This window comes from Melopsittacus undulatus, chromosome 9 (genome assembly GCF_012275295.1).
Source record: "Melopsittacus undulatus isolate bMelUnd1 chromosome 9, bMelUnd1.mat.Z, whole genome shotgun sequence".
Classification (NCBI taxonomy): Eukaryota; Metazoa; Chordata; class Aves; order Psittaciformes; family Psittaculidae; genus Melopsittacus; species Melopsittacus undulatus.
The window spans coordinates 23627602-23651248 of record NC_047535.1 but is presented as its reverse complement, the minus strand read 5'-3'; the positions used below and the strand labels follow the sequence as shown (position 1 = coordinate 23651248).

Here is a 23647-nt window from a genome sequence, read left to right as displayed (position 1 = left end):
TGGGGTCCTTCAGCCTCCTTGTGTAACTTGATTTTGCAGTGTTTGAGACATTGACCATGTTGATGTTGGGATTTAATGGAATTGGCTTTCAAGAAAATAAGGAAATAACAGTTTGCACTTTACATTTTCAAGACCTAAACATCAAGGAAAAGCCCACACCAGACTGGTGCTAGCTGTCAGTCACCTGGGTTTGGTGCACAGCACTTAGGACCTGGTGATGTGGTTGGGGCTGGGTGAGCAGGAGTGACAGCAATTGAGGGCTACTCTGCCTTTCTTCTCCATGCCTTTTCTGTGCCTGTGTGTTTCACAACTGCTTTTACTCTTCCCTGTGCAGAACTGGGGAAGAGGTTCTGTTCTATTCTATGATTCTAAGAGGCTGTCGTGGTTTAAGCTCAGCGGGCAACCCAGAATCAGCTTTGTTCCCAGGCTGAAAGTCAAAAACGCAGCACTGCACCAACTACTAAGAAAGAGAAAAATGATTGCTATTGCTGAACCCAGGACAGAGGCATTTTCTTCTTCTTTGGAGTGTAGACTTCTCATCATTAACCACAATGATGATTGCAAGTACAAGCCAGAAGTAGATCAATAAGAATAGAAAGTTGAGAGGCACCTTTTCAATTTTTTATATTTTTTTTTTGTGTAGGAGAAAGATTTGTTTTATTGGCAGAAAACAGATTGTTTCTCAGTTAGCTGGTAGCAGCACTGGAGAGAAGTGGACGGCAGCCTTGCAGCTCGACCCATGTAACATCTTCATTGTCAAAGACCCTGAACCAGCTGCCCAGGCTTTGCTGGGTCTCGAGGCATCTCACTGGGCCTCACCAGAGCTATCTCAGTGGAGGCCCCTGGCATCAGCCATAGGGGTGGTGGTGGCCCCAGCATGGGGGTGGTGGCCCTTAGCAAGGAGGGTTGGCCCCATTCAGTGTGTGGGCTACAGTCCCCTCTGCTCTGGGCACCCAGGGAAGAGGAGACAAATGCCTCCTTGGCCCAGTGACCCCCATCCCAGAGTTTGGTAGGTGGGAACAAGCTGCTTAAGGGCCCCATTTGGGTGCAGCAGACAGCCCCGGTGCTGCCCTGGCCCTACCTCGGTCAGGCGGCCATAGGGAGGGCTTTGAAATGTGAAACAGCTTCTTTAGGCACTGGGGAGGGGGGTAAAAAGAGAATTAACCATATCATAGGCACATGGTACTTCCCTGCTCAGATTACACTACAAAATCTGGGCAGTTCCTAAGATAGAGCTGGAAAAGGGGATTTGGGAGTGTGAGCAGCACTTGGAGCAGAGCACAGCTGAAATGGCTGGGAACAAAAGGTGATAGGAAAACTCCCTGCATCCGCATTGCTGCACATCCACAGGTCAGCAGAAACCCTTCCTAACTGGCCATTTGTTGCAACTTTACTGGGAGAAGTGTAAAAGAACTTTGTTTGAGTGCTGGCTTTGCTGTGTGCCTGTGTTCTGCTAGCTGCAAAGATTCTATCTGGCTGTGTTTCTCTGCTTCTGTACTTTGTTTTCCAGATTTCCTTTCTAACTATTCATCTAAAGCTCTTGCTGAGTTTCTTCTGTTTGATAAAGTTTAAAGACTCAAGTAGATCCGTGTGGGTTGGCTTTGTTAGCACTGCTAAAGCTGTGTCTGCTTCTGGACAAAGGTTTTTTCAGTCAGGATTTTTTTCTCTTCTGCAAGCCACTCCATAAGCAACACGTGTTTGTGCCATTAGTTAGATCTTCATGGGCTTTTTTCTTCCTCTTCTCCTCAGAAGCGCTTCTTACAAAAACAATTATTTTTAACGTCGCTTCTGGCCTTTTGAGTGGGAATTTGGGGCATTTTACCTCACATACTGCAGCGAAAGTAAGGTTTGTTTTTGTTAATGGAAGTCAAGAAGTAGCAATGATTCACTATGACAGGCTGAATGTGAGCCATATGAGCCGCGTTGCACAAGCATAAAGGATGATTGTGCTGCAAAATATCTCCAAGTAGCTTAGATTTTGACACGCTTACCACTTCTCAAGTTGCATTTCCCCCTTTCCTCCGCTCCTGCCCTTCCCCCACCAGCCAGGATCTGATGTGATGGAAAAATATATTCATTGTCCCTGGGAATAGTAATGGTTGTGCTGAAAGTGCTTTGCTTCTGCAAATCTTACTGTAGCGATGAGCGAGCCTCACCAAGAGATGATAATAACTCTGTGCTTACACACATAGTGTTAAATAAGGACTTGTGTACTTATATAGCTCAATTCTTGGATGCTAATTCTCGTAACTGAGTGTGTGAGTGTCACCTGCTTCTGTGTCTTGGTGGTGAACAGCCCCCGTCCACAGCAGTGCTGTGGTTACAGAGGTGCAGACGTGCAGCTCAGCTCCTGGCACGTGTGACAGGGGCTGCACTTGAGCAGGACCACATGTCCCCAGGCAGCCTGGAGCCCCGGGCACAGTGCCACTGAGCCCCACTCTCGGGTGGAGGGTTTCACAGTGCCATTTTGTTCCAATTAAACACTGTTGAGCTCTTCTGTGCCTGGTTTATCCTTTTTGTTGTAAACTTTCTTTTTTTACATCTGTGGTTTCTCTGTATGAATGGCAAATGAAGGCTGTTTGAATGTTGACTCCAGTGATACATACTCATAGCAGGATTTTATGTCCAGCCTTTTTATTCATTAAACATATGCATGTCTTAGCACTTGGATGTAGAAAGGAATAGCAAATGGCAGTTCATTTCTGGCTGAGGTTTCTTCCCAATAAGTGAAAGGCAGGGTGGGGAGCGCTGTGTGTGATATATTAGTGTAACATTATAAAATAAGATGTATTTTAATGGCTCTTGAAGATTGAATTCTGTTCTCTTAGGAAGTGTATCCTGCAGATACAACAGACACATACCAGGGTAAATGAGAGCAGAATTTGGTTTCTCAGTGAGTCTGTTCTAACCCACTGGCCCAGTCCAAGCCTTCCTCTGAAGTTATTAGAAAGGACCCTGCTGGCACTGATGGAAGTGGGGATAAAGCCAGGGATTAAGATGGGCTAGATTGCCACATGCCTTTGCTGTCTAATACTGAATGTGAGGTTTTTAAAGCAGCAAACCAAAAATAATACACTGGATACTATTTTTAAAGTAAAACCCAGCAAAATGTCTGTCATCAGGTTCCAAATGATTCCTTCCTTCACTTTAACAATGAGCTATCCATTATGTGGTCTTAATTTATGGAATGTTAAACAGTTTCTGGCATTACTGTGCCCCTGCAGGAAGAACAGATGGTACTTTTGAATGAGTTTTGCAATGGGATAAAATATTCCAGGTCTTTAATAGATCATATCCATCTGTAAGAAAGGAATAGCATTTGTGTAAAATAAACAGGGTAGAATCAAACTTGAAATTCTCTACTGAAGGAAAACCAGTGCCTGCAGGCTAAGGTGGGAGTGTGCATTGGAAGGTAATGTGGAAAGCTATAGCTTACCTTTATTTAAATGAACACTTACTTTGGTTAAACATTCCCAATGGGCGATATTATATAGTAGGGCTTGGAAGGCAGTGCTCAGTGTATAACCTGATCAATATGTACTGACACTAGTCTGTGTGTAACAGAAGTATGTTACATTTACAGTCAGATAGATTGGCTATGGCTTCATCATGTCTCCATGCAATAAAGTTGGGTCTTGTTGGATTTATAGAGCTTTGACTCTCTGAGAATAGTGTGGAAGCAATGAACATGCAGTTCCAGGCAGTCCTCCTCATGTCAATATATAATGTAGCCAACCCTGCAGAACTGAGTTGAGCATCTCCATTGCAATGCATATCTTGCACCCTCCATGAAAGTTAAGGTCAAACAGAGGACTGGTAGCATTGTGAGAAGTTGCTCCACTTTCCTTCTCCATTCTTCTAAATGACCAGGAAGTGCTAGGGTGATGGAATCCATACTTTTCAGAGCTCTTCTGAGATTCTTCCAGTTGGCCTCTTGGGAAATGATTGCTTTCTCTTCACTGGCCTCTGCACTTTTGAGGTCAGCGTTTGCTGAAGGAACATCCTCTTCAGTTTATCTGTCTGTCTTACAGTTCTATACTTTTTTTTCATATTCCCTGTAGAGTTTTCCTTTGCAAACTGAAAAATCACAAGCTCTTCAGCTTTATCTACCTGAAAATTAGATGATTAATCATGTAAGGTCCCTGCATGGTTCATGAAAACAAGCTCACACCTAGGGGGCAAAACCAGAGTATCAGTGATATTATTAGGGGGCCTAAGAGAGTATCAGTGATATTAGTTGCCTTCTGAAGTTTTACCAGCCTTTCCACTGACTGTATAGGAAGCTTCATCAGTGAAGTGACTTCTAGAAAACTGAAGTTAAACTGAACATGTGATCTTTGCAGAATTTAGTTCATTGTCCCCTTCCTTTGTTCTATTCTTGTTCTTTGTACTTTGAATACCCAAGGTCACTGTATTGGCAACCTGATTCTGCAAAATTGTAGTACCTTTATAGTATTGCAAATGCTGTGAAACCGTTCCCTCTCCCAGCCTCCAGAATGAGGCAGCTGGTGGGAAGGTCTGGCTGAGCTGCCAGAATGTGTAACATCACTGTGGGGTGAGGCAAGGTTGTGCCTCAGGAAGCCTCTCTGCAGGTGCCCTTTCTGCTAGATGGAGCTTGTGCTTGTGGAAACACAAGGGAGGAGTTTGAGAGGAGCTGGGAAGCTGGGGTACCTCTCATTCAGCTCGCTTTACTTTCCATCGTGTTTGGGTTTATTGGGGTGTGGGGGTTGCTTTTTAAGTACCAAGTGTTCTGTCATTTTGGGGAGATGTTATTTTATCTTTTCCAGATTAGTGACTTAGTCATCTTAATTTTTCCTGTCAGTCATGTGCTGGACTGTGCATAAGCAGCATGGAAGGGGGGAGTATGAGCTCTTTCTTCTGTTGTATTAATGATTTCTTTCCCCTTGCATAGTCATCTTTACAGTTGTAAGATTTCTTCAGATGGAAAATAAACTAGCTTCCTCCCTTTCCACGGAAAGATTGACCAAAACATACATACATACATACATACATACATGCACCATAATTGTGTGCACTAGTCAGTACCACCTTAGTGGAGTATTGTTCATTGCAATGAAAATCAGATTCCATTTATAGTTTGGTTAATGTGTTCTACAAAAAAAAAAGATGTTGTGAATGGAAAAGAAGTTTAGATTCTATGCACCTCTATAAGCTAACATAAAAATATTCAATCAGCATGTTATATTAGTGTGACTACCTGCAGCTACACATTTGATGCAAAAATAGCACTCTCATCAGTTGATTGCGCTGGGTTCTCTCTCCAGCATTGACAGAATACCGGGGTGTAGTCTAACATGAAAAGCAAAGTTTACACCAGTGTGTTCATTTCCCCAAATGCTCTACCAGAACACAGGGCTAGCTTACTGTTCAGTGTGAAAGGAGCTGCCTTTTCCTCACAAAGGTTGGAGAAGTCTGGTTGATTTCTGCAGTGGTGACACCTATTCTGTTCTGGGCAGCAGGTAAACTTGCAAGTTGCTAGATACCATAAAACCATAGTATCTTCCCCATCAGAATAAAGCCAAATTCTGCAGTGTCAGTGTTTCTGGATTGCTGAGATTTTTAATGTAGGTCTTCTGCCTTTAGTTGCAGGTTTCCATGGTTTTACTTGTATCTGTTGATGATCAGTAACTTGACCTCACTTGGAGTACTGTGTGCAGTTCTGGTGTCCGCAACATAAAAAGGACATGGAACTGTTGGAACAAGTCCAGAGGAGGCCACGAGGATGATCAGGGGACTGGAGCACCTCCCATATGAAGACAGGCTGAGAAAGTTGGAGCTGTTCAGCCTGGAGAAGAGAAGGCTGCGTGGAGACCTCATAACAGCCTTCCAGTATCTGAAGGGGGGCCTATAGGAATGCTGGGGAGGGACTCTTCATTAGGGACTGTAGTGGCAGGACAAGGGGTAACAGGTTCAAACTTAAACAGGGGAAGTTTAGATTGGATATAAGGAAGAAATTCTTTCCTGTTAGGATGGGGAGGATATGTTGCCCAGGGAGGTTGTGAATGCTCCATCCCTGGCAGTGTTCAAGGCCAGGTTGGATGAAGCCTTGGGTGATATGGTTTAGTGTGAGGTGTGTCTGCCCATGGCAGGGCGGTTGGAACTAGATGATCTTAAGGTCCTTTCCAACCTTAACTATTCTATGATGCTAAATATTCAGGAGTATGCATTGCCTGTTTACACAGCAGATCATGGTAGCTTCCTGTGGTAACAGAAAATGTAATGTTTAACTTACAAAGTAAACCAAATTTGCTCTTCTAATAATTGTTCTGGTTTGTAGGGTAAATATGGTGCAGAACCACAAACCATTAGAGCACAAGAACTAAATTTGTGTATCTGAGGGCAGAAGTTGGCTGAATGCTTTTAAACATGCAGCAAACTCTGTTGGTGATCTCTTGAGTATGTCAGCTTGAGATTCTCTACAGTATACAGGAAAAAAACAGTGCTTCTATCTCCAGGAAATCATCCTCCACATTAAGGTTACAACTTGGACAATTTGGACCCAGTCCAAAGCTACTGAGATCAATGGAAAGAGTTAGGTTCTGGAGTTCCACATGTGCAGCAGACAAATGGATTGTGTGCCTCCCTTGGAGAGCAAAAACATGCCAGGGGAGTTACAAGAAATGCGTTTATTTACAAGTTTCTGTATCTGTTTATGTTGGAACATTTCAGCAAGAATTAATACTAGATAGTTTGCTTTTATGAGTTTCAAAGTACCAGTCAGAGCTTCCATTTTATAACAGCCTTTAAAGAGCTTTAAATCTATTTCAGGTTGGTTACAAATACATTTACTGCCCGGAAGAGAACAGGTCTTATCACTAAAGAAACAAACCAGGCTTTCTCCAGCATGTAGTATGATGATCTTAGAGGTCTTTTCCAATCTAGCTGATTCTGTGATTCCATGATGCCTCCTCTGAAACACTTCTTTAGATTTTAATCTTCAGTAAAGGAAGGAGCATCACTGGCCTTGACATCTCTTGAAGGGTAAGTAGGGCACAAAGCACCATCCGTCCACATTCTCTTGTCTATCTAGACATCTTCTTGGTCAGCATCATGTTTAGTTTATACAATTGTGTGCCACAGCAGATACAATACAAGATCCCAGGCAGTGTGTGTGTGGGGTACATGGAATCCCAACCTGCTTGTCCCATCACCTCAAGGACTCGCTGGTTGCTGAGGAGCAAAACCTTCCTCAACCTCGTGCCCAGCCAGTGGAGTGCCAGGTAGTTTGCTTTCCAGACACAGGAGCTCTCAGCTTCTCTTACCACAACTCTTTACAGTCTCTGTGAAGAATAACCACAGGGTGGAAAATGGGAGGTATTGCAAGGGTAGCTTGTTAGTAACATCTGGCATTATTGTTGTCTCTGAAGGATAGGCTCTCAGATGGAATAGCAGAGAAGCAGCTTTCTGCATTCTGGTATCCAACACACCAAATTAATTCCATTATCTTTTATGGAGAGCTGGTGCAGGACCAGTTTTGATTGATGGATTGCATCTGTGGCCGCTGACTGATTAGCAGTGTGGTAGATGTAGCTTCATTTACAGGGATTTGCTTTCATTCATCAGGAAAAATTGTAGGTTGCTTTCCAGCAAGTTTTTTTTTTATTGCAACTTTTCAAAGTGCTCAACAAATGGCAGGCTTTGATTTCCATTTGTTTAATGCCTGTGGTAAATAACATTTCTGGGAGAACATTGTAACCAAATGGTCTAGTTTTTCCTCCATTAAAAGAATGCATTTTTTGCTTTAGCTAAGGAATTTAATTGGTATCTAGAATAACCCTGGTATGAGAGCTCTTTCCTCGCCATATGAGAAGAAACTGTTCCTGAGAAATGACACTGCTACTTTTTCTGGGCTTCATTAATTTATAATTGGCAATGTGCCTCATGGTGCATCCCATCCACTTCTACAGACACTCTTCTGTCTGCAGCCCACTGTCTGCTGGTGGGGTGGAGAGAGGGCATGGATGGGAGTGCTGAAATAAATACGGATTCCTTGTCTTCCCACTAAAGAGTGTCTGGGCAGATACTCAATCAGATTAACTAGCTGAACATCTTTCAGGGCAGTATTACACAGCTGGATCTTTCTCCCAGCCTGTCTTCATGGAGTTGATTTCTAAACTTTTATCTCCTTCATAGCTTGTAGAAAACCATAGGATTGGGGAATCAAGAAATAGGGCTGAGCAGCAGGAAAGCAAAGGAGTATTCAGTGATACTGGTACTAGTTTCAGTAGGGCCATGCATTTCATCCTGTATCCATGTTTCTTGTGTGAAGGTTCAGGCAATAGAGCTCCTGCCCAACCTGTCCTGCAGTGAAGCTTCCAGGTCTTGGTTCATTATACTACCACCAGAAGTAGTGGTCAAGACAACTGTTCCTTCTTACACTGTTTATCCCTGCTTGTTCTTTCTAACAGGAAGACTCTGTGTGCAGATTAGAGCACAGCAAACTCTCAGGATCACTGTCAAGGGCAGAACTAGCAAATGTGGGGATGATTCCAGCAGTACTCATGTGCTCAGGGCTACACAGGGGGCTGAAAATGCTGTAAATGAAAAATTCTGGAACACGCACTGTAATGAAGAAGATGCCAACCTTGTGACCTGAGACAGAGATGTTTCCTCCAAGTGTGGAGGTGAGGATGACAGCAATGACACCTCCAAAACCTGAAAAGGATCACAAGCTATGGTGTGCTTGTGATGCCTACATTTGAGCTAGCAGTTTATAAGAAGTTAAGGAGGCTTCCTTCTCCAGCAGCATCCCTGTGCCCCCAGCCTTCATCCAGAAGAACAGGGCAGAGAATGCCCTCTGTGCATGCAGCAGGGGCAGCGATGGCCTGGTGTGCTGTGTGTCAGCATTACTTGTGAAGAGGTATAGCACAGGCAGGACGGTGGGTATGCAGTTCACCACTCACGCAGGGCTCAGCTAGGTGTGTTCTGCAGCTGTGACAGCCCTACATGTATTTTCTCAGCTGTGGAGCAGAGCATGGCTAATGAAAGGAGCTGTTTTGTTGCTACAGTTGGTTGCTTGGAGCACGTTTGCTCTCTTGAGGGACAGATAGGGATCCTGTTGAGTCACAAAGAAAAGGGCTTGATCTTGGGTCTGTCTGGGGGTTTTGCTACATTGTGAAAAATTGTTCTGCCTTTTGAGGGGAAGATGTCAAGATTCATAGTCTGCTCTTAAGGAAATTGTAATTGTAGGCAGCAACTCTGTTGTGGATCACAGGAGATATGTTGGTCAAGTGCTGCATGGAAGCCCTGGAGAAACTGTGAACCAAATTAGTAAGAGACGATAGAGTGCTCACTGTATTATACGTGGTGTTTTCATCTCATCAGCAGATAGAATTTCACTATTAATCATGACAATGACAAGGCAAGGACATATTTACTAAAGAATTATTTCCTACAAGCTGCCTGCATTGGCATTTTGTTTTGGCTCTCATTTAGGATTAATTGGAAAGATGAAGCAAACCCCTCAAGTTGCTCTGGAGAGTCTCAAATTGCAGTCTTCAGTTCTGAGTTGAAGCTGAGGCAATGGAGGAGCCGCTGTTCCTCTGTGAGTAGTTTTGCCTCACAGGTAGGCTGGGGAAAGCTGCTGCAGTTCCCTTCAGCCTTCTCTCAATGCAATCAGTTGTTCATTATGTCCAGTCTGGCACGTGGCAGTGCACAGGGCAGGAAAGGCCATTTGCAAAGCTGTCACCAAACAGCGGCCTTTAATTTGCCTAATTTGTATTTTAGGTGGGGTGGGAATTTCCATTTTCAGCTGTTCCAAAAGGGCTGCCTGAAATAGGCAGGTAGTGCCCAGATGTGCTTCTCTGTGGTGCAAGGTGCTCCAATGTGTTTCCCAACAAAAGGAGATCATCTGTATTGGCCAGTGCTTAAGGCAGTGGGGCTCAGAGTGCTGGCAGGACTCATGTATAATGGAAGACTAGATTAAGAAAACAAACCCAAAGCTTAAATCTGTTGCTTACAGAAGGTTCCAAGAGGCATCATAGTCATGTCATTGAGGAAAGAAGAAGTGAGGAGAGGGAATTGCAGGGAGTGGAAATGGGATGCTCAGGTTTTGCATGGCACTGTCCTTGAGGTTGCAGGTAGTTTTCTCCTTTGCAGGAGTCAGCAGCAGCCCTGCAGGAATGTGAGCTCTGTAAAATGCTGGATGGGGCAGAGAATTGGAGTATCCTGGAGGAAGATAGGGAAAGAAAGGAGAAGAGAGAGAAATGTAATCCAGGACCTTGAAAGGATGCTTTTTGAGGAGCTAGTTATGAGTCTGTACAGGGTTATGCTCTGCTTGAGTTACAGTTTCTCATCAAGAGGTATATCTATGTGCTGGGGAGCACTGTGGAAACGGATTTGTCCCTGAGCGGGAAGCGAGGAGTGCAGCTCTTTAAGTAAATGGGAAAAAATCCTTCCCTTCCCTTATCACAGCAGCCACCAGTGTTCCCATTGACAGCGTTCAGCTGAGCTGGGGTTGGCACTGGGGCAGGGCCATCACTGGAGCTGTGTTGCCACATTTCCTGAGGCTGTGTCCAGACATGTATGACTGCTTGAGGTGCTCAGGAGCATGCTGAGGGACATGCTCTGCCTGCTGACAGAGATGCTCTCTGTGCAAATTGGTTCCTAACTTGGGAGCTTTGACAAGTTTATGTTGGCTGTGCCTTGGGAAATGTTTCTGAGTGGCTGTTCATCTGTTTTAATCTTTGCCCAGATTCTTTTGGCTGTCATGGAAATAGCTGGATTAGTTGTGTTTTTGAGGTGCCTATATAATCACCTGAAACCTGCTGGTGTAAAAACCTGCATGTATCAGTAACAAGTACACATATTTTCACTAGAGAGCAGAGCTGTGTGACCCTGGCCTAGCTGCAAGGCCATGCCGATTCTCCTGTGCATGGAAGTTGCACTTGTGTTGTCCCGAGAGAAACCAGATCTCCGTTGGTTTGTTGGAGGCTCTGTGCTTGGTCTGTCTCAGCTGCTCCAGTCCCCCTGTCCACACACAGCCCCTCTGCTGAGCTCTCCATTACCAGGGGGTCAGATCTGGGAGGGGGACCATGACCCAGCAGTGTGTGCTTGCAGCCCAGAGGCCAACTGTATCTTGGGCTGCATCCAGAAGAGTTTGGCCAGCAGGTCAAGGGAGGAGATTCTCCCTCTCTGCTCTGGTGAGACTCCCTCTGGAGTATTTCATCCAGCTCTGGAGTCTTTCAGTACAGGAAGGACATGGACCTGTTGGAGAGGGTCCAGAGGAGGCAACAAGAATGACCAGAGAGATGGAGCACCAATCTTGTCAGGAATAGCTGAGGATACTGGGGTGGTTCAGCTGGAGAAGACTCCGGGGAGACCTTACTGTGTCCTTTCATTACTTAAAAGGGGCCTGTAAGAAAGATGGAGAGAGATTCTTTAGCAGGGCCTCATGCAACAGGACAAGAGGTGATGGTTTTAAACTAAAAGAGATTCAGGCTGGATATGAGGAAAAAATTGATTACAATGATGGTCTAAAACACTGGCACAGGTTGCCCAAAGAGGTGGTGGATGCACCATCCCTGGAGACACTCAAGGTCAGGTCGGATGTGGTTCTGGGCAACCTGCTATGAAGATGTCCCTGCTCATTGCAGGGGATTGGGCTGGATGAGCTTTGAAGGTCCCATACAACTCAAACTATTCTGTGATTATATGCCCAGCCCCATGTGATCGCCATGATAGTGTTTCTGTTCACCGCTGTTCCTCCATGTCTCTTTAGCTTCTCTGCAGCTGCCATACTCCTGCTTATCACTTGGACCTGCTTCAGTGGAGACTGCTAGTGGCACAAGACACCTTCAGTGAGCCAGCTACCTGCCCTGTTAGTTTGGGCTGGTCTGGGGTGGGAGGGAGCACTGACACAAGAGACCCCAGACACAATTCTCCCCTCCTTGGCTCTGGAAAAAAGCTGCCTTCACACTCCAGGACTTCGGAAACAGCTTCACAAGCTGCACAGTCTGGAAGGATACATCCCAGAGCTGCCTTGTCACTAGTACTAACACTTGGGTACTTCAGCTGAAATACCTTGGGTGATGCTTTTCCATTACTGCACCATGTCAGATTCCTATTTGGGGTGTTGGGAATGTCCTGGAGAGTGTTGGGAGCATCTCTTCCTGGGGTGCTGCTTCTGGAAAGGGAGGTTTTATCAGAGCTGCTTTTGGGAAGCTCCGTGAATTTTGATCCCATGCTACTTGCTCTGTGTTTGTCCCACTTTTGAGTTCCCTGAGTTATTCTCTGGACTTCCAAATGTCAATCTTTTCAATCTTTTCCATGAAAAGGCAGTTAAGTGTAACTGATGGTTTATTGAAAATAAAGTTGAGGAAAACTGCCTTCAAAAGCTATGACTCCTGAAAACAGGCTGATTTTGCCAAGAGCTGGAGTGTTGACAGCACTGAAGTGACTAAGCATCTTATGCTTTCCATTTGATAAGCAAAAGCAGCTCATTGAGATTGGCTTTATGCTGGAGTTTATCCTACCCCTCTCCTTTTTCTCCCCACCCGTGGTGCCCAGACTGCAAAGGCTGGCTCCAGCTCGTCCAGATTCCATTTGTCAGCAGGCAGACATGCCGAGCTGTGTGCACTGGATGTTGTGTAAGAACAGTGGAGGAAACCTTTCTGCACTGCTCATTGCTCCGTGTAGTGAGCAGCACTGCTGGTACCACTGCTGGCGCAGCCATCCAGCCCTTCCAGCACACCAGGTTCCGGATTGGAAGGGTGTGAAAGGAAGAGCTAATCCACTGCATGGCACAGGAGTGACCAGGCTCAGGGTTTTTTCTGCTTTTCGTACAAGAAAGTTCTCTCACAAGTTTCCATTTTTCTCTTGCATTCAAAAGGGATTGTTTTTAAATGGATGTTTCCTTCCTTCCCCTCCCTCTTTCCTCCCTTAGTCTAAACTATGACCGCAGCCATTCAGGAGATGCTGGCAACTCAGCAGACAGACTGCTGGCTGCAGAGAGGTGCTCAAATGCACAGGCTGCTGAAACACATTTGCCTGGGTGTTCAGTGTGGGTGTGCACACGTGCTTCAGACTGCTGCTGGGCTTTTTGCAATGCCCTCACTAACGTGATGAAGAAGAGATGCGATTCCACAGAGCAGGGCTGTGTTTGGTGCCTGCCCATGGACAGTCTGAGCCTGGAGCCCAGGAGAACCATTTACATTGCTGTGGGCTGATGAACCTATTTTGTGCACAGGTGGTGATTGCCACGAGTGCATTTGCTTTCCCACAGCTCAGAGCACAGCCAGGCTTGTTCTCTCTATGCATGAACCTGCATGTGGATTCATGGACAACCAAAGTGGCAAATCCCATGGTTGCACCTAGCAAGGAGCATGCTCCCAGGACATGGCACAGGAGGGATTGCATGTGTCTGCCACCTTCTGCTCTCACATCAGGCTGATGTCTGGCCCTGCACATTGTTCAACAGGAGATGATGTGTATCAAACCAGCATTTCTATTTTACAATCCTTAAAAAGGGCAGTTTAGTGAGGAATTGAGAAGTGGGAAAATAACAGTTCTGTCTAAACCTGTTTGCAGGGGTCTGTAGCTGGTGAAATGGCAGGTACATCTGCAAAGCTGGAGGTCAGTGGGTGCTCATGCAGGTGGTGTCCCCCGCAATAGGCTGAATTATTCTATTTATTACTTTTTACTTATAAATGGCTGTCTCGCTTTATGCAGTGAACATTTGAAAGAATGCTCTTGATCTTGCAGCATCTCTTCCATACGTGCACACATTCTGCTGTTGTTCTGCTGTCTCTGAAGCAACCTTCACACAGAAAGATGGTGTTTGTGTGAAGTCTTTGAAGGAAATTGCCTCCTGTCACCTCTGCTTACCTAAAATAAGCTTTTTGGTTCAGCACTGAAATGAAACCATCTGGAAAAAGAATCTCCTAATAAAATACTCCTCTTAATTTAAAGAAGTTGCACATTTAAAATGTCTAGATCTTCTGTGGGAACATGCTGGTTTCATCAGCATTTTCAAGCAATGCAGCTGAACTGGTTTAATCAAGGCAACATTCTTCCTTTTGACTTTATTATGGCTTTGATTGAAGTAAATCACTCTGAGTACATTGTTTTGCAAAAACATCAGAATTTATAACTTTCTGGCCTTAAATTGAATTGAAGTAAGCATTTTGAAATTCTGTTCTGTTCCCCTGCCAGGAGACAGGAATATGATGGTTTTCAGCCAGTGCTAGTTACAATTTTGGTGGTTGCTGTTAGCCCTCAATGTTCTGTCACACAGATAATGGTTTCATCTGCAGTGTGAAGCATTCTCATTTCCTTTTCTATGAATATGTATGCCTATATTTCATGTTCATATGGACTCTTACTTCTTCAAGCTGGTTTTCCATGAGGTGTCTTTGCTCTGCCTGTCCTAGTAATCATTGTTAATGAAGGAATTGAGGAAGAAGCAACTTCTTGGTGTTCTGACCATTCTCTGTTTACTGCTGGTTTACTTCACAGGTTTACTTCACAGGTTTACTTCTGTTGACCTTGAGGGACTTAGTCCCAGTTCAGAGTACTGGTCCTCCAGTGCATGGGCACTCGTGCTTGCTCAGTACACACACTGTGGACAGGACTGGCAACAGCTAAATAAATAGTGGCCCAGCACAGCCTTGCTAATACCAAAGGGGTTAATCCTCAGACCATAGGAGAGCAAGACATTGCAGCACAGTGGGTTAGGGAGCTCCACAAAGGGCATAAATTGAAGCCTTCTGGTTCATGAAGGACTTTATGGGCATGAGGACTGGGGTGACACTTGAGTTATCTTGCTGTAGAGCTCTGTAAAGCTTTCAACAGAGATTTTGGAAGACCTTTATTTCAGATGTGCAGGGCTTAATTTGTAGTGACATCTCAACTGAGCAGTGAAAGTCAATGGCATTGTTAACAGTGGGTGAAGGACAGAGCTGAGAGTAAGAAGACTTGATTCTCGTTTAGGTGAATCTGTTGTCCTGGTTGTAAAATGACATTAAGGAAAGCGTTAAAATGTTTAATGGAAACAAAGGATTGCAATAATATCTGTTAGACTGTTAGACTCCCCTATCCTCCAGAGATAGTGGTGTTTTTACCCTCTTGGTGCAGACACCTCTATTTCACGGCTCCAGCTTTTGATGCTATTAGCAAGTAACTAGCTGCTGCCTCCAGATCATTACAGCACTGGGAAGGAATAGATCCAGAGGCAATGGCACATCAGCTGCGTGGCTGGCAGGAGCACACACAGTTTGGAGGGATGCACTTTCGCAGTGGGGCTCAACAGCTGTGCCTGTGCTTCACTCAAAGCTGTTTTCTCAGTGCCTGAAGGAGAGACTGTTTCTTTGATATGGAAGTTTATGGGGTGGGGGAATGATGGGTGTGGGGAACAGATGGAGAAAGCACAGGGAAAATGCAGTGCTTGAGAGGAATTAAAAGATACTTTTGTTGGGATCATTGTACTAGAAACAAGGAGCCTCTAATGAAGGAAAGTGAGCCTGAGGATAGGAACAATTGTTGTGCTATTGACAGAAAAGGGATTTGTAAGGATTTCAGCCTTATCAGTTTGAGGTTAGTAGCTTGAGAAACCAAATGTTGAGGGATATAGAAATGATTAAAGCAGAAAGGGTACAGAGGGACTGAATGAGGCATTGAGCAGAAGGGTTGAGAGCTGAGGAGCAGGAACAGGGCTTGCTGCAGAGAGGGGCCACCAGCTCTCTAGCCTCTCTGTGGGCAAGAGGCAAGGGAGAAAGGAGAGGAACGAGAGGGGAAAACTGGAGGTGACCTGAAGAAGCAGGTGAGCCGTTGGGCAGAACAGGGATGCAGAAGGGGAGAGGAGGAGGCAACTGTACAGGGGAGGGCAGTTGAGCAGCTCCTTTCACAAAAATGGGACTGTCCCATGATAAACCCTCAGCCATGCTTGAACTTCCAGGCGTGTTAGATATAGATATGACTGGCTTTCTGCTTCTTGCTTCAGCGTATGAGGTGATTTGGGGATTTCTTATTGGGAGTTCAAGTTTATGCCTGAGAAGTGAATGCTTGTTTTGAGAAACCTGAAGGTACAAGCTGGAGGGCAAACACTGTTCCACGGAGGTGTCCTACTTCCATTGTCACATTTACCTTGCAGGCAGCAGTAGTTGCCTCACTACCAGCAGGAGTGAGCAGTTGCTGGTTGGATATGAAGTGGGTGATGCACACAGGCTTGCCCTTGATGTGGCCTATGGGTGCTGATTATCAGCTATGCTCAGCTGGCACCAGCACAGAGTCTGGCCAAGGGACATGTGTGGGCTGGAGCACTGGAGCCAGGAGGTACCAATGGGAGGGGATGTTGGCAACATCCTGCTGTGGGACCCTTACGGAAGAAGCTTATCTTTAATTGTCCTTCCATTCATTATTTCCCAGCTAAAGCTATGTCATAATTACAAATTTGGATTACCTGGAAAAGCTGCTGAAAGTAGGAGAAATTATTAATTCCCAACCTACATTCTGAAGAATTAATTGCAGCACCACATATTGAAAATTCTCCTCCATACACAATATTCTGGGTTTGAGAGCAGTTCTGAAACAGTGAAGAGAAGGCTCAGGGGCAACCTTATCACTCCCTACAACTACCTGACAGGAGGATCAAGCTAGGAGGGGGCTGGTCTCTGCTCCTAAAGAACAAAGGATGAAACGAACGGCAGCAGCCTCAAGGAGGGGAAGTTTAGATGGAGATGAGGAACAATTCCTTCCCCAGAGGGTGCTCAGGCATTGGAACAGGCTGCCTAGGGCAGGGCTGCAGTCACTGTCTCTGGAAGTGTTCACACACCGTGTAGATGAGACCCTCAGTGACATGGGTTAGTGGTGGCCTTAGCTGTACTGGGGAGTGGTTGGACTGAATAAGCTTAAAGGTCTTTTCCAACCTGGTTAATTCTATGATTCTTCTAAGCCATATTTCTGCCATTTTTCCTTCAACCAGTATCCTTTAGCACACTGATCCCACTATGCTCACATGAATAGTGGAAAACCTGCATTTGTAAGAAGTCTCTTTCCATGCACCATACTGGAGTCATTCAGATTGCAGTCAGAGCTATGGAAACTCTCAGCACAGTGTGTCCATATCTTATCAGCACAGCTTGCCCCCCCAGAAGCGCCTCACACACTTGCTGGAAGACCAGTTTCAATGGGAGAAGTAATCTTTCTGAATGCATTTTCTGGCAGAGTTCCTGTTGCGTGTGTGGCTCATTGTTCTTGCTGATGTGACTATGTTTTACCCCTGTCGTGGTTTAAACCAAGTCCCCCAACTCCCGGAGAGTTAGGAAGGAGAATCCAAAGAATGTAGCCCCCACGGATTGAGATAAGAACGGTTTAGTAGCTAAGGCATAACACAAATCACTACTGCCATTACCACTACAAATAATAATGATAAAGCCAATAACAAGCAAAAAGAATACAACACCCCACCAGCCACCGACCCATAACTCACTCCACCCTGCCCGGCCGAGCACCATGTGCTCCCTCCTCCATTTTCTCCAGAGCTCCACCCCTCCAGCTCTCTCTCTCCCAGTTGCATCCTGGGCATCACGTGCTATGGTATGGAATACCTCATTGGCTAGCCTGGGTCAGGTGTCCTGTCTCTCCTTCCTCCCGGCCTCCCCTCCTCCACCTGGCTGGAACACGTGCTCAGAAAAAGCCTTGAACAAAAACACCCTCAAAACATGCCTGCCATCAAGCAACTGTTCCCACCCAGAAGTCAAAACACAGCACTGCACCAGCTACAAGGAGAAAAATGACTGCTACTGCTGAACCAATGATAATGGTCATGGGTCATTATTTTTTTTGTTGATGGGAGAGGTTTTGGAAAAAGAATCAGGCTGCTAATCCCGTAAAATTGTATAGGAAACTTTTTTGGTTTTAACTATTTTCCTTATTAATGGTGTAGCTTTTTGAGTGTGCTTTTGATACAAAGGACACCAGCTGATTTACTTTGACTCTTAAAGTTTTCTGTGGCCAAAGGGTTTAGTAATTAAAAACAAAACACTTCCTTTTCCTCAGCACATTTTAACAAAGTGTTATTATACCAGTTCATTTATATATGTATGTATATATTATATATATTCTGTTCGTAGTATAATAATTCACCGTAAGGTGTTACTGATGTCAAAAATAAGAGGTACTTGCCAATGGTGGCATGTCCTCAGCTGGTGTGAACATCCAGTGCATGTACAGTTGTAACTTGAATGAAGTCAGAGTTGATCCCTCTGTAGCTACAGGCGTGCTGTGGAGCTGTGCAGCTTCTGTGAGCTGAGGATCCGGCCTCTAATCTGTATTACAGGATAGCTAATATGTTTAACCACACAGTAACCGCAATATATAAAGAAGTTCTATTTTAGCACTGCCAAAGCAAAAAAAAAATTAGCTGTTAATGCTGAAGCTTGAAGAGCAAAAGATTGCAAAGTGGGTGAAGGAGGCAGGAAAAAGCCTCCTTCTCTTTTGAATTAACATGTGTACAGATGAATTCTCACGTCTCAAGGCTAAGTTTTGTCTGAGAAAGATCTTTATGATTTGGGTCTTTGTAATTAAACCAGAAAGAAAATTATCTTAAACTTACATCTGCAGAGGAACAACTGTGTGTTTACTTCTTATCTGCCAAAAAAATCTCTCTCTTTAGCTAGAAAGATTAACAAAAAGGCATTGAAATATAAAAGCTTTATTTTTATTGAAAACATCTACATTTTGTGAACTGATTCAAAAGAGAACAGTCAAAACCTTTTTTTTTCTTTCTTTTTCTTTTTCTGTTTCAAAATGGGAGCAAGGGGGAAGCATGCAACTCCAAACTTAGTGCCTATGATGCTTGGAAGACATTATGATTAATTTTGTACTTAGGTTTCCAGATGTTGGATTTTGTCCCAACTTTTAAAAGCCTCTAATGTTTAACAGGGTATGTGCTGAGTAAAGTCTTTAACAGAGTTTTCTTTCATAACTCTAGGATCTATGAGACAAGGTAATTCAGGAAAACACTGCAGATTCGGAGCTAAACCTACAGCCTTCTAGAAAAAAAAAACCTCAAAACATTAAATGTGCAAGTTTGGACTGGAGCTGTGCTTGTTTGGCAAGACTATGGATAGGTACCAGAGCTGGCAGCAGAACTATTTGAATGCCTTCCTTCTTGTGCTGCTGTGGAGCAGCATTTCCCATGGCCAGAGAGACTGCACGGGTGCGGAGTGCCAGCCCCTGGACAACTGCATCGAGGATGTGCTGGAGCCTGGTGAGTGCTGTGCCACATGCCTGCAGCATGGCTGCACGTGTGAAGGCTACCAGTACTATGACTGTGTCAACGTGGGCTTCATCAATGGCAAGGTGCCTGAGGGGCAGTCTTACTTTGTGGACTTTGGAAGTACTGAGTGCTCATGCCCCAAGGGAGGAGGCAAGATCAGCTGCCAGTTCATGCTGTGCCCAGAGCTGCCCCCCAACTGCATCGATGCGGTGGTGCCAGCAGACGGGTGTCCTCAGTGTGGAAGAATAGGCTGCCTCCACGAGGGTCAGAAGTACGTAGCGGGGCACACCTTCCACATGCCCCCATGCAAGGTTTGCCATTGCCCGAACGCTGGTGGTGAGCTGATGTGCTACCAGCTTCCAGACTGTAACACATTCGCCCTGAACACTGCAAGTCCAATAGATGCTGAGGACAGCGAGCCCGAAAGGCACTATGACGATCCATACAGCTATGACCAGGAGGCACCAGAAGGAGACAGCACCCAGGTGGAGTCTCCAAAAAAATACAGGAGTTACCCGTCCCACCTAGAGCAAGAGAGCATCAGCCAGGAGCAGAGTGAGGATTATGACTACTTACCAACCAGCATTGCTCCTTCAGCTTTGGCTCCAGGTGATCCAGACACTGAGGAACCAGCTGCACTGCTCACCACACCAGTGCCCAGGGTCCCCTCTGAAGTTCGCAGTGCCATAGAGAGAAGTGAGCGAAAGAGGGTGCCCCGCACCACTGCAGCATCGCTCCAGCAAGTGACACATAAGGGAACACCAGTAACCACCAGTGCTCCTCCAGAGAGCACAAGAGCCACCACTGAGGCACCCAAGCACATGGAGGAATTGGAGAGGAAACCAAAGGGAAAGGAAGGGGACAAAGAGAAACAAGATCAAGAAAGAGCCCCACACTCTAAAATGAAAAAGCATGCCAGAAAAGATGACCTAGGGAACAGCCTGTATCTAGGCTTGAAAGAGGCGAATTTGACAGACCCAAGTGCATCAAAATCTTCCCATGAAACACAGGAGGGAAATGATTTCCCCAAGGTAAAGTTCAGTGCCACAACCTCTTCTCCTGTTGCTCTAAAGGAAGACCGTAGTCAGTCATCCCAAAAGCAGTCACAGACACTTTATCGTTACCATCCTGAGGAGCATGGGGACCCCAACTCTATTCACGCTAACCCCAGGTTACCAGAAGGTAAGAACTGTTTCCAGTGTAGATGCCTAGAGAATATTTACTCATAATAATGTTGGTGCATACCCACTGTTCATTTCTCCTTATTGCTCCTCACAGGCATGAAACCAGTTACCTTCTTTGATCTCTGTCAGAAGATGGTTTGTATTTCATTTGACATAATAGATCCTGTTTCATTATTGCCTGCCTTGCTTTAATTTCACAGACCATGGATAGTGTTTTCTGGTATTTGGACTTTATTTCAGGTGATGATTTGTTGAACTCCAACCTTTTCTTTCCATTACTTGCTTTTAATTTCTAATGTGATGTTGGAGAAAGATCTTAGCTCTACACACCAGGATTTGATCAGTTATCTGCTTGGATCCTCCAATTACAACTGAAGGTAATGACATTTGTAGCTTTTGTCTTTTGCTGGGGAGGAAGTGGTACGTTGTGCTTCCACTACAGAAATATTGACAGCACTTCTTGTAATATTTATCCCATGGTTGAAAGGCTGTCTAAGCTGGTTAGTACAAGAACTTGATAGATACACTCAAATACCCCTGAGGACTAGTAGGGAGGAAAGGACTGCCTCTTACCTTATGTTTTTGGGGGGCTGGAAGTTTATGATGTTTATGATCAACTGTGGCAAGTGTACGTATTTCCTCTGTGCCTCTGGATTCCTCTTGACATCTTCAGTAGGTGTTGATTATATGCTTTATGCAATGCTCATTACTGTAATGAATGCAAACTTCATTGCTAGAAATTAGCACATATGCAGCTCATATTTCCAATTCATTTTTCATCAAATCAAGAGTAATATCTTCTTTTTCAAGAATTGGCACAAAATGTTCTCCTGAGACTCAGATGTATAGTGCTTGCAGTCTGAGTAGAGAATACTGATTACTCCCTAGACAGTGATACTTCTTCCCACGTTATCGAGGTTGCCCTTCAACATCTTGAGCTACCTAGTCCATCTACCCAAGAAGCTTAAAGGAGCTAGGAGGAGAGCAGATTTGCAGCTGGGACTCTAGGTCCAACACAAACAGCACCTCATGACTGTTTACCACACAAAAGATGTGCCACATCTGTGATTGGAGATGGTGGCCTTTTTCTGTCACTTCCACTTCTGTTTTTGTTGTAAACATATACCTCGGTTAGTGAGGTGACTTGACTTCTGGATTTCACCAAAACGATGCTCTACAAACCAGGCTTGCTGGAAGAACCTCACACACACCATCCAGTGGGATGCTATTAGGAAGTGTAGACTTTCAGAAGTTATTTAATAGATAGTTCCTGTGCTCCAAGCCTTACTTCTGTGCTATTTTCTCTTCATGGATGCCTGTTGTATTTTATTTCTAGCTCCTTTTTGTTATGTGAAAGGTGAATCAAACAGGGGTGAATGGCTGATTGTTCCAGGGGAGTAGTGAACTGATTGCAGCATTTCTATTGGAGTAACATGAATAAGCCTATCTGCCTATAACACCTTCATCTGCCTAGTGCAAATGCAAGTGGCAAAAAGCATCATCCAGTGTGGTACACTGAGTTAATCTGCAGTATTACTGTGCAGCTTAAGCACAAAGCTCTTCTCTTACATTTGTTCCAGAGTCACTCAGATACACGTTAGTGGTAGTAGGATTGTTCCAGTTTGGTGGGATTTTGTAATAATTCTCCAGAATTAAGAAAACTGTCTGAGCCCAGGTTGGACACAGGGGCTTGGAGCAAGCTGCTCTAGTGGAAGGTGTCCCTGCCTGTGGCAGGGGTTGGAACTGAGTGAGCTTTAAGGTTCCTTCAGCCCAAACCAGTCTGGTATTCTAGGATTCTATAAAAAGTATAGAAGACTTCACAGGAATTCACTAAAAATTCAGCCCAAGCTAGATGGCTATTGCATTTGTTCTTTCTATTAGCTGTATCCTGGCAGAAGAACTCAACTGTGGCTGGATCGCTGATGTCTTTGGTTAAAAAATTGGCTTCATTATTTATATTTTATATATCTCACTTTGGTTTTACATGTAGCTGAGTTTTCATCTCCCAAATCTCTAATGGCTCATATGTAATCTAATGGTGGAAACAATGTGGAGGACTTTGGTGCTTAGGTTAACTGAGTTTTGATTCTCCTTTTGCACTTTGCTTTTCCCTGTGTTTTGGTATGACCCATGCTGGTTCCCTTCCCACTGAGCTCTGATCTGGTCCCTGAGATAGTCTGTGTCCTGCTGAGGCCACCCCAGGGACAGCAGTAACTGCATCTGAAAAACTGCTGTCGTTAGACACAAGCATATGCAACCAGATGTTACACTGCTGTATTTTGCATCAGCCAACTCAGATGATCCATTTAGCATCTTCACTCATGGACTCCTGTAAGGTGCCATTTGTTTGGGGACATTTTTTCCCCTCTACTTATTTGGCTGCTCTGAGCTTTTCTGGAGCCGTCTATTTTCATGGAATCCCAGCCTGGTTTGGGTAGGAAGGGGCCCTAAAGCTCCTCCAGTTGCAACACCTGCTACAGGCAGGGACACTTTCCACTGGAGCAGCTTGCTCCAAGCCCCTGTGTCCAACCTGGCCTTGAACACTGCCAGGGATGGGGCAGCCACAGCTTCTCTGGGCACCCTGGGCCAGTGCCACTGCACCCTTGTGGTGATTCTCTGGGTGCTGTGTGGGACCAGGCCTTCTCTGGTGGTGATCTGGGGCAGCAGCAGCACTCACAGCCATCACAGAAATGGGCTCTGTTGCAAACCCACTGATACGGGGGTGACTTTGGGGAGCTGGTTTCTGTTTGCAAGGTGCGACACACATCACCAGCTCTGCAGGGCTGGGTGATCCTCGTTGATGCTTTCCTGCCTCTGACAGGGGTGCCTGTGGCTGCTGGGGGTTTCCAGCACACTGTGCTCAGTGCCTGCCCATAGCACTCCCCTGCAGAGGAAACGCTGGGCTGTTTCCCCATGTGTGAGTGCAGTTGTTGTAGATCCTGAATACCTTTCCCTACCCAGGTTGAAGAGCAACTTTCTTCAGGAATGTACAGATCTGTTGGAGTTTCTGTGGCGAATGCTAATTGCTCCATTCCTAAAGGAGCTGTAAGTGTAAAGTAGAGGTACTTACTCTGCTAAGAAAATATAAATTAAGTACTTTCACCAAGGGAAGTTTTGAGATTGATGGAGAATGTTCTCTTTATACAGTCTCTTTCCAAACATTGATCATACCCTGTCACTTACTGCAAGAGTAGCAAACACAGGGAGTTTAAGTTTCCATATTTCC

General features: G+C 45.0%; 1 protein-coding gene across 5 annotated transcripts in view; it reads left to right on the top strand.

The window, feature by feature from the left end:
* FBLN2 (fibulin 2) overlaps positions 1 to 23647 on the top strand; it is a 104870-nt gene that overhangs the window by 10530 nt on the left and 70693 nt on the right. For 4 of the 5 annotated variants that reach the window (XM_031049204.2, XM_031049205.2, XM_031049208.2 and 1 more), the window contains exon 2: positions 18950 to 20419. In XM_031049204.2, coding sequence (XP_030905064.1) covers positions 19039 to 20419 — 1381 coding nt within the window. In that variant the 5' untranslated portion in view covers positions 18950 to 19038. Of the gene's footprint in view, positions 1 to 1247; positions 1351 to 18949; positions 20420 to 23647 lie in introns of those variants that run through there. The other variant, XM_031049207.2, reaches the window with a different exon arrangement.